At 44.7% G+C, this 11524-nt stretch overlaps 1 protein-coding gene across 1 annotated transcript in view; it reads right to left on the bottom strand.

Annotated features, from left to right (window-relative positions):
- The window catches only part of LOC147700957 (immunity-related GTPase family Q protein-like), a 32544-nt gene that overhangs the window by 4234 nt on the left and 16786 nt on the right, over positions 1–11524 (bottom strand). Inside the window, exon 3 of the mRNA XM_086929788.1 lies at positions 3932–4525. Within this exon, the coding sequence (XP_086785914.1) occupies positions 3932–4525 (594 nt within the window). The remainder of the gene's footprint in view (positions 1–3931; positions 4526–11524) is intronic.

Below are 11524 nucleotides of genomic sequence, written 5' to 3'. Positions count from 1 at the left end.
TCCAAAATGCCTTCTGTGAATACCGAAAGTCTTAAAGTTAGGACTTTTCTCAGTTTAGGAGTAGTAAAGTTAGGACTCCTAACTTCTGTGAATACCGAAATGAGTAAGTGCCTTCTGTGAATACCAAAATGAGTAAGTGCCTTCTGTGAATACCAACATGAGTAAGTGCCTTCTGTGAATACCAAAATGGTAGTAAGTTGAGGATTTTGTCTTAAGTTAGTTCTGTGAATCGGGCACTTACGGCATCAAATAGGGAGAGACCAAAATCTTCCTGTAAGACTGCAAGAGGCACTTTTATCACTGTGTTGTATTAGGTCATATTCCAATTAGAAAGCCTTTGAGCACTATAGGCTCACATCACTTTTCTCCTGTATTCTTAGCCTGTAGGCTGTCTCCTATCACCAGCTTGTCACCATTAAGTGGCAGGTTAGAAAGCTGGCTACTAAACTCTTAACGTCTTTTAGGCAGCTTGCAAGAAGACAACGCTTCCCTCCAACTTGTCCATGTTTATCCCACACTCCCCTGGCAATCCTCTGGGCATCTCCCCCTTATCTTCAGGCCTACAAGGCTGTTGATAGAAAAGAAGAGGATATTCTGTTTCGACCGGAAATGCTCACAGGCAGTTCAGTCTAGTAGCGAACAAACAAATTCAGCAGTTCATGCTATGCATAAAGACGTACAGAGCCCCATGGGGCCGCCTCACAGATGTCAGCGATGGAATCCTCCATGAGGAAAGCAGAAATGGATGCAGTTCTCCAAGTGGAACCCATCATTCTGCTGTCTTAGGAAAAACAAAAGACATCTGGAATGCTGTACTTGGGAATTGCTTTGTGCTTAATAGCACACCAAAGAGCTACAAACTGGCCCCTTAAGCATCTGACATTTACCAAGAGCAAAGCTGAGTTGGCATATCTTGACCCTTGACCCTTGACCTAGAACTATCAATGCAGGCAGGGAGGTTGGTGAGCATTGGTTCACAATCACCTGCAAATTCTGTCTTGCATAAAATTCCAGCTGCCTAAATGTGCTTATAAAGACTATGTCCAAAAAACGGGAGTTAGAGCTAATTACATACTTCAGACTACCCCTAAATTGGAACCCTATCTGAATATTGTGACCCGGCCCTTCCATCGTAACCTCCTTGTGAGATTTGACTTAATATCATCCAGTATTCCTTGGGGAACTATCCAGTTTGGGGAAAATCAGATCCATCTATCCCCTGTAGCTGTGATAATTTCTCCGAACAGACACTGATGCACTTTATCATGTTTTGTGGCCATTATGAGGAATGTAGGAAACAGTTTTTATTACCTATTTTGAGAGAAGCAGGGTTTACACAAGTCCGGCCCGCTCTCCGTTACCTACAGCTCTTGAACAGCATCAGAATAATATTTGGGGTCTTAAGTTTTTTGGTTGCTGCTATGCGTATTAGGTCTAAAAAACTGAAGCTTAATGTTCTTTGATATGTGTTAATAATTATTATCCACTAGTTCTACCGATGAAAGGCTCTATCCTATGTAAATATATGAAATTGTTTTCTTAAACGCTCTTTTTAAATGTAATAACTGTTTTTATACATGAATTGTTTTTAACACATGAATTGTCTTTTTTATATATGTGATGGCATTGCTTTTATGATTTTAATTAATCAAATAATGCTTGCATTGACTTGACTTGACTTGACTATTTCCTTTGGGGCTCGCCTAAGATAATACAGAATTGTAATCATGATAATTATCCAAGTCTATCATTAAAAAAACAAAGGGGATCTCGGGGTGATCTACTGAAGAACACCTCGAGAAATGCCAAATATATATCAATAGAAAAGAACATAAATCTGAGGGACGATGAGAATTTAAGATTACATTTTTAAATGAACTACCCAACATATCGGTATCCGGTTGGTTTTGAACACAAGGAATCATCTGGCAACTTAGCACCCCGATCTGATTGGCAGACTTTGCATGTCATACTTTCAAGAGTCAGAATAACTTGTAGAACCAGAAACACTACACATGGTTACGCAAAAGTCCTGGGCACACGTTACAGGCTGAAAACAATGGTTAACGAAGTCTCATATATATGGAGAGTTGTCATATAAGGCCCACTCATGTAGTTTAGGAATTCTTCAGTTATTTACTTTTTATCATTTAAAAGACACAACCAGCCAACACGTGTTTCGTCATAATTGTAAGTATCCTGTGACTTCTTCAGGGCGCTCCACCGGTGATAATTCCGACTCGGACGGTCTGGTAAAGATAACTGACTAATCCTTGGAAGTATTTAAAAAGATACAGGGAAGTTTTCTAGGGGTGGAATGTTCTAATAGTGTTAGAACTCTCTGTAGCGGTCTCTACCGGCCATTAAAGGCCCGCTCCCTTGTTAAAGGCCCTGGCCTTCAGCTCAGGCCTTTAACAATGGAGCAGGCCTTTAATGGCTGCGAGAGCCCGCTATGGAGGGCTCAAAGGCTATGTAAGCAGCTCTTTAGTACTATAGAAGTATCCCTGGGCTGGATTTCTCTTACTAACAAGTGGTCTCCAGCAGATAGATACATTTGGACCCTTCTTTGATAGTGCATCTGCTACAGATGTTTCCATAGGCAACATCATTGTCTACAAGCACAGGTTAGGAACGAGCTGATTGTAAGCAACAACTACAGGCTGTCAGGCAAAAACAAGAGTCGGGCAAAAACAGCGGCGAACTGCCTGAAACAGATGAAGCACAGATTTAGGTTGAGCTGCAGAAGTACAAGCAAAGTTCGATATACCTCAAGTCAAGGTAGAAAATGTGGTTTATTTCACTGATACCAGAAGAACCTGCAGGGAATATTAATAAAGAAAATAGAAAAAGGCCAGCGGACCTGGGTCAGAAATATATGGAGTATTCTCTCTGCTAGACAAGTTCCTTCCGCCAGTGGCCCACAGAGCAATAGTATCTGGCCGAGGTGGCAGCAGATACAATGAGAGAGCTACAGAATTAGAGGCCGTTTTCAACTTTACTCTACGTCCAGATGTGGCAGTTACTCAGTAGGCTTCTTGCAAAGGTCACCCTTGACAAATGTATGACTGCAAGCCAGGGTGCCCATCCTTGTAGCCATATAAATCCACAACTGTGGTACAACACCTCTGCCTACAGTGAGACATCTACAGGGAGTGCCACACTTAACATTTGTTATGATGGTTTGATTGGGTATGACTGCAGTAGAGTGGCAGCACTGAGGGATCTCAGTCCTGAAGAAGGCCAGTGACCCTCAAGGGAGCCATAAGAACAGCCGAAACATGTTGACTTGAGGGACCAGGGAGCAGTGACATTCCCTACAGCTCAGAATATTCTGGCTTTAATATCCCACCGTAAAAAAATCCCGGAATAAATGATAGAGGAAAGGGTTCTACTGTAAGGGGTTTTAGATTTTCACATCAAACCCCGACCTCATCAAAAGGGAAGTTCATCACAACCATCAATCCATCAATGTGCTCATGCACCCCCTAACAGACTGTCAGGCACATGAGACAACTCTATGATGAAGCATGGCACCATGGTTGGTGTGTTAGGGTACCTCTTAAATGTTTAGAATATCCTTGACATACATACCGGCACGGGTAGGTTCTCTCACATGGGCAATTCCTAAAGATCCTTCTGTGATTTTGACCCAAAGTTTGTTTTTTATTATCACTTGGGAGGTTGGTACGCAGAGTAACCCCATCATCTACTTACCCATTTTGTTTTAATTTCCAACCTTACTACAGGTTGTCAGTCGGAACTTGAATCACGAAAGCTGGATGACTGACTTTGGTCATGGGCTTCTGTGTTGTACAACAAACAACCATGCAACAATGCTAAAGGAATTACCAACACGGCATGCAGGTCTAGAGCTGGCAGTGCAAAAGATGGCAAACTTGCAGTGGGAGCAATCTAATAAACAAGTACAGACCTTTCAAATTCCTTGGCATCTTCCATGAGACACTGCTGCAGCACGGGAAAGTCAAACTTCTGGGGCTCATAGCTGGACAACAAGAAGAACTTAGGACTGGTCACACCTTGGTGCTGCAGGTACTCCACTCCGATCTTCGTCATAAGCTCCAGGACTTTCTGCTGGTGATATCTAGTCTTCATCTTGCGTTTGATGGTGTGAAGGTCAAGGTCTACCTTACTTCTGGCAAAGTACACTTTTTTTCCTGTCTCCAAGACGTTCATGGCTTGGTCCACCTGGCCTGCTTCAAAATTAGTGCCAGTGAGGAGGACTAGAATATCGGCTTCTGCCAGCCACTTCTCAGGATGACTGGTGGGTCCCTCGTCAAGCTGTAGCTCCCACAAGAGGATGTTTGGGTGGTGCGGGTTCATGTGAAGCACTGGTCCATCCGTTTTTGTCTGGACCCCCTCTGCGGGGTCTCTGTCAGGTAGTTGGAGGATAGCTGTGATAAGGGCTGACTTACCAGCCCCTTCTTCTCCTGCAACCACTATGGAGACTTCTCCCTTCTCTTGAGATTGGCTCTCCAGACCCATCCAGTCGCCATGTTTTTCTGCTCTGTTGAAAAAAGCAAAAGTTCATAAAAAGTGCAACAAGCAAAACATTCAGGGTCTGTAATTAAGAAGGGGAAGAGGTCCAGGATAAAATGCTGGTGGCCTGGCAGCATGTGACATTAACTATCGGCTACAAATCCCCAAATTGCAGATCCTGAAACAAGCTCCCCATACTGCAAGATCCCTGTAATGCCATGGACTCCATATTAACTGCTCACTTGTCTACTCACTCTGGTCTCAGGTTTGGAATGGCACGCCTCTCTTTATTGGTCCCACTCACTTCTCATCTATCCTGCCCCCTCTGACTGTAGCTCCATTTCCCTCCCTAAGCCTTGTACTCCTCCATATGTGTTAAATCCATCCTTATCCATGTAACCCCTACCTATTCATCAGATCTCCCCCTGCCCACCCTGTTCCTTTCTACCGACTAGCAGTACTGCCATTCATCCTCTCTGGCCACTTTATGTCCCACCCACACTGCCTCCATCGGTTGTCTCCTATACATTATGTTCTCTTTTGACCTACATGCCCGTTACACTCTTGTCGACGCCACATCTGTCCCAGTCACCCCATCCATCCAGACTCTTAATCATTTGTACCACTCAGTGTATCCCATCCATATTCTTCCAGCCTGTTTCACACTCCCTATTCATGCTGCCCCATCCTCATCTGTACTACCCACCCTCTCTGTAGCCATGCTACCCACTCTCCATCTACACTACTTTATCTCTTCTGCCCATCTGTGCCACACACCATACTACCAGCTCTCTTTGTCGTACGGCTTGTACCTCTCCTGTAAAACTGAGCGTTTGTTGGGCAACATAAAAGTTAGGGTTGTGCCTGACTGATTCCGTGCACACCTTCACGATATGTAGGCCTATAGTACTGCTAGCTCACAGTGCGCCATCCTTCCCCCTAACCTTACAGGGTGACAAATGTGCATGCAACCTTAGAACATGACAAGCCAGATCCCCCACGGAAATTGTGGTATCAGATCTAGAACCCTTTCGTTTGGACTCGCATGCATACCCAAGGAAATACACACAAAAAACTCAGCAAGACGTTTCAATATTTATTGAAGCATTGTGATTCTTGTATGAATTAAGTGCGCTGCAATAATTAGTAGAATAAAACAGATTAGTGTAATTAGCAATATAAGAATGGTGAAAAGGATGAAAGATTCCACCATTGTGCTAAGATAGCGAATATAAGCGGGCATCTACCTGCTGTGTATAGTGTACTCCTACTTAGCTCTCCCTAACCTAGTTGTTTCTATGGTGGGTAATCTGCCAAGTCCCTGCCAGGTGGTCTAACTTCCCCATTACCTGCGGACAAGTGTCATCAGGCTGTCCGGCTTAGTGTAGAGCTGGACATTCCGCGCGTTGATAAACAGGAATCAGCTGAGCTGGAATACCTGCATGCAGTGACCTCGCACTGTCAGGTGAATGCTTCTCTCCCCTAAACAAGGAACTGGTCCTGTGTATATAACAAACAGTACGCATGTGGCAGCAAACCTTGACCATTTAAGGCTGACGCAGGCACGGACGTGCAGATTTTACAGGTGAACAGTGTGTTTACGCTGCAACTAAACCTGCATGAAATTGTTAAAAGCATGTGCCATTACTGCTGCTTTAATTTAACCCGCTGCTATAAATCGTCTTAATTGTCACTGTTGTTAAATGTGTTAGAAGGTGAGAGTTTTTAGGTTTTAATATTTTTTTGCTAAGTATCAGACGATTGGTTAATGTGGTGTACTTCCGCCTGTCAGAGCGGGTCACCAACGGAGGCCATTTTGTTAAGAGTTCTAGTTTGCTAATTCAGGGGCAAATCTTGAGTATTTAAAGGCGATGCAGGCACAGCAGACTCAGCGCAGTGGGCATGCCACCAGCACGCCGCAGACAAGCCAAAGCACCAGCCATGCTGCTAGTTCTGCTCCAAATCCACAGAAACTAGGCCCTCTATGCCACACTAGAGAACAGCTGATTGAGTCTAGTAAGTTGGCCCCTGACGTTATAACAAAAAATGTGCCAGGTGATAGTAAAACCTTGATTCCGGAAAGTAGGGAGGACCTTGTTACTAGTCTCCTAAAGTGTCAACTGCTCAAATGTCAGATCACTGGTGAAACACTATACTGAAATACACTTGTTATTACAATCTAATGATTTTGACGCTTTGTTCCTAACAGAAACCTTGACTTCCTTCGACTCAAATCTTGAATTAGTACTAGCCTGCCCACTAGGCTCCAAGGTCTTTCATAAACCTCGGGCCCGGATGAGGAGGGAGTGGAGCTGATTTATAAAGAGAAATGGGACTTTCCAACACTCAGTTTAGATGAACTTGTGGGCCCTGAACCTTTGGACTTTTCTCGCAAAGACAGCAAGGACCAATTATTCTCAAGCATTTTATGTGGTTATCGTCCTCCAGGCCGAGCTGGCCCATACCTACACAACCTTATTGACATTTTCAGTAATAAGATCCCGGCTCATCGTAGATTCATAATTCTTGGTGACTGTAACCTATGGTCTGTGGGAAAACCGGGACTGGCCCTAAAAGACCTCCTCAGTTCATGCGAGGATTTAGGATTGCAAGAGCTAATGACAGACCCGACTCACCAACATGGACATATCCTCGATTTGATCTTTTCCACCCAAAATCTCTCCTCCTTAGAGAATATTCTTCCCCTGTATTGGACAGATCACTTTTTGGTGAATTTCTCTCTACAAAACAAAAATCTAGTCCTGCAAAAAACACTTCCTGATGCTAGACGCCGTGGTGGAACATGGACAAACTCTTCATAATACCCAAGGATAAACCTCTGTTTAATATTTATCCTTCTAGTAATGTTAATAGGTCAGTGGAAGAAAATGACCTAGAATTTGGAAACAGTATTAGAGCCGCACTAGATCAGATTGTCCCTAATAAAGAATTAAAGAGCCTACAGAGACCCTCAGCTCCTGAGTACAGTGCTGAGCTTAAAGATTTGAAAATGTGTTGCAAAATAGCAGAGAGGAAATGGTTAAAGCTTTATGAGGAAGAGGATAAATTAGCTCCAACAGATGCCATACGAAAAAATAAGACAGATCTTAATGGTTAAAGCAGAATACTAATCCAGCGCTATCGCGCTTGCACCCAACAGCTCTAGAAGTGTGTTTAAAATAATGTGAGGACAGCCCGAACCAGAATGTCTAAAAAAAAATCACATTCCCGTTTCTGAAGAGCTTTGTGATAATTTGGCAGTATTTTTCTAGGAGAAAAATCACAAACATAATTGATGGGCTCGAGACCACTCCAACGACACAGGCCCTTTTGGGTGACCATGAGTCTTAAGATGACATCTTACCTACAAATTCTGCTCGTGATACTGCACGGCTGAAATAAATGTATTAGATTTCGAAAACTCAACAGAGGATAACGTCAGAGATTTAGCCATGACCATATCATCTGGCTTTCCTCAGGACCCTGAAACTTATTGGATCTGGAAAGAACTGGTGAGTGAACTCCTCCCACATCTATGGAAAATCTGTTGCCAATCCTTGAACAGCGGGATGGATCCAACATCTGGGAAAAGAGATATAGTTACTGAAAAAGTCATCTTTAGATCCTACGGCTCTAAGTAACTACAGCCCAATAGCTCATTTACCATATCATGTGAAAGATTTGGGAAGCTTTGTTAGTAAAACACTCCATCACTATCCGGAAGCTAACCAAATTGTGGAGGAAGATCAATTTGGGTATTGTCCAGGTCACGGAATTGAAACTGCCTGCTCACTGTAATGGATGAACTTAGAATGCGAGCAGACAAGGGTCATACAGTGGTACTGATACTTATTAGATCTGTCTGCTGCTTATGATACGGTCAACCACGGCATTCTCTGTGCGTGTATAAGATTACGGTCTGGCTTAGGTCCAATACATTGCAGTTTAATGGAGATTCTAAGCTGTCCAGCGTTCAAGGACCCGACCCCACTTCCACCCAACTTCTGGCCCGTATTCTTGGACAAGACCATGGTGCCCTCAGAGGCGGTCCAAAACTTAGGTGTAATTTTTTATAGGAATCTTAATTTAAAAGCTCATGTCAACAAGACGACGGGACCTGCTTTTCCTTAATCAGAGCACCTCATAAGATTCTTCCATTGCTTCCTACTTCATCCCCAGCACTGGTGGTACATAGTGTGATTCGGAGTTGAATGGATTGTTACAATGCCCTGCTGCTTGGAGCACCGAACTACTTAATCAAACCGCTCCAGAGAGTTCAAGAAGTGGCAGCCAAATTGGCCTTATGTTGGCTACGAATGTCCTCTGCATCCCAGTCTTTGAAAGATTCACATTGGCTACCATTAATGCAGAGAGTAATGTATAAATCCCTCTGCATTGTCTTTAAAGCCCTTCATTGTACTGGACCGATTGCCCCCCTGTAGAAGAGACTTAAATACATGCCCCTGACAGCAGCCTATGCTATTCCTTAGCCAAGATGGCCAGATTCAGAAAAACTAGACTAGGGGGGCAAGCGGTTACGATTAAAGCAGCTCGACTTTGGAATGAACTTCAAGCATTGAGATTCTCTACTGATCTAATACACTTCAGGAAAAGGCTTAAAACTTGGCTTTTTCCTAAAAGCTAGAGCGCGGTTCAGGATTCTGACCTAGTACGAAACTGCAGAATCCTGGCACATTTACCTTCTTTCAACCAATGTGTCATAAAACCTGTGAGCTGGCAATGCGCTTTACATGTAGTTTAAACAAATAAATAATGTTGCAACCCTTGTCAGGCAGCAGTTGTTTATTCTAGTCGGATAGCGTAGTCGCCTACCGGTCAATAACAATAATGACATTTACGCTGTGAACTTTATCCCTTGTATTGAATGCTCAAGGTGCCGTGATAGTGTGCCTACGAAGTAGGAATGTAAGCAATGTCGATTCCGAGACTGTTATCCTGCATTGTCACACACACAAATGTATGTCAAAAGAGAAGGTAACTATCCAGATAACTTCCAGTGGACCATGAGGCCCTATGCTTCCAACCCACCAAGGGGGCTTTCTCCCTCTATGTCTCGCTGACTCCCCATCAGCTAGGAGTACTTCATCTGCCAGCGCCATCTTCTTACCCACCACCTCTAGCGCCCTTGCTTCATACCCTGTGCCTCACTGAGAAGAGAGAGTGGAAAGAGTGGGAATGGTGAAGTGTAACTGCAACAACAGAACTTGCAGTTGTTAGGAAGGAAGAAATGAGACGGAGAGGCAGTGCCCTTCGGGTCCATGGGTTTGACTGAGGAAAGATGCTTTCTGATGGTCCCAGCGTGTTAAAGAGTTGTATTCCATCAGTTATGTAAACATAAAACTGCTTTAAGACAAAACAATGGACAAAGAGTAGAGAAAAAGAGCTAGAATACTGAGAACTGCAATCCACAAAGACTTTTCCAAACATTCCCTCCTTACTACCAAGAAAATCCAGAGGAATTACCAACCTCAGAGTCCAAGAATGACCTCTTCCCCTTTATTCAATGATAGCTTGTCCCTTCACCCACTGTGTGCACTGTGCCCCTGCTCCTTACAGCTAGGCTTGCACTTCCCAAATCCTTCTACATACAAATGCCCCTACATACTATGGGGAACTATATAAATACAAATAATCCTTCACTGACAGAAATGCCATTAGATGCTTACATATACCTCTATGTGACGGGGAGGCGGACGTTGGGGATGCCGATGATGTTGTGCCAGCGGACTGGTGGTCTGCTATGCCACTGACCCCCCTTTCTGTTATCCCTGCACAGACTAATGCCTCTGCTGACGTACCTACGGACTGGTGGGCTGCCATGCCGCGGACCCCTCCTCCTGTTGTACAGACTGTTGAAGAAAGACTGGGGGACTGGGATGCGACGGAGGCCGACAGTATTTGGAACTTCACCCCGGTGAAAGAACGCGGTCCCTTTAACCCGGGACTACGAGCCGGCGAGGCCACGCCCCCTGCGAGCGTGGAAGAGTCAAATGCAGGAAGTGAGAGGGAGACGACGGACGGCGTTTCCCTGGAGGCGGAAGGAGTTTTGGAGCGGAGACGGAGAGCAGTGGAGTCGAGTGTCCGAAGAGGAGAGGAGTACGGAGAGAGCCCAGCTGACTTCGTCAAGCCAGGAGGCCACCGATTCGGCGCACCGCCCTGCCACGGTCCCACGGGAGGAGTGTGGCTGGACAAGGTACGGGGTGCAGTGGCGGGCTGGGTGGGGCGGAGTGACCCGACGAAACCTCGAGACCCAGTGTAAATTTGTACAGTCAGATAGACCCTCCCCTCACGAGCACTACGGACGGCTGTAAATAATTGAGCACTTGGTTTCCCTCACTCCCTGGTCCTCTGCAAGTCCAACACGGACGCCCCAGTGACTGTTCTTTTTCTCTCTTTATTTTGCCGGGATATCTCCGGGCGAGGTCACGAGCCAGCACTACAGGGTGACGACATCTCCTATACTCCCTATCGGAGAGAGCGATTCGACCAGTCTACGGCCCGCTTCATTCTGGATAGCTCAGGATTCACAAGAGGTGTCAGAACAGAGACCTCTGAATTTGCAAGACTGAGAGTGACTACCAAACGGCGCAAAGCTTATCCTAAAATAAAACCTTCCCTCAGAGCATTATTTCCTGACTCTGTCTCATTGGATCCGACGCCCATTGCTTCTGACTCACCATCCCCTGGGTTCCCCGACATTGCCCCTTTACACTCTACCTCCCTAAAAGTACCCCAACAAAAGGTTCAAATACCGGTGCATACATACAAATACTCCTGTCTACCATAAAAGCTCCCTAAACACAAACAGAACTTTATACATATGTATGCACTCAGCATACATACAAATAACCCTTCTTCATACAAACGCCCCTATAAGGACACCAATGCCCTAAGCATGTCACTCATACAGATACCATGACCAGAAATACTCCTTCATTCACATAAATGTGTCAATCACATATACAAAAACACTTAAACACAAATATCTCTACACACAAACAACTGA

Source organism: Lissotriton vulgaris, chromosome 7 (assembly GCF_964263255.1).
Source record: "Lissotriton vulgaris chromosome 7, aLisVul1.2, whole genome shotgun sequence".
NCBI classification, from domain to species: domain Eukaryota; kingdom Metazoa; phylum Chordata; class Amphibia; order Caudata; family Salamandridae; genus Lissotriton; species Lissotriton vulgaris.
The sequence above is the reverse complement of the archived record's forward strand: the minus strand, read 5'-3'. Positions and strand labels throughout refer to the sequence as shown.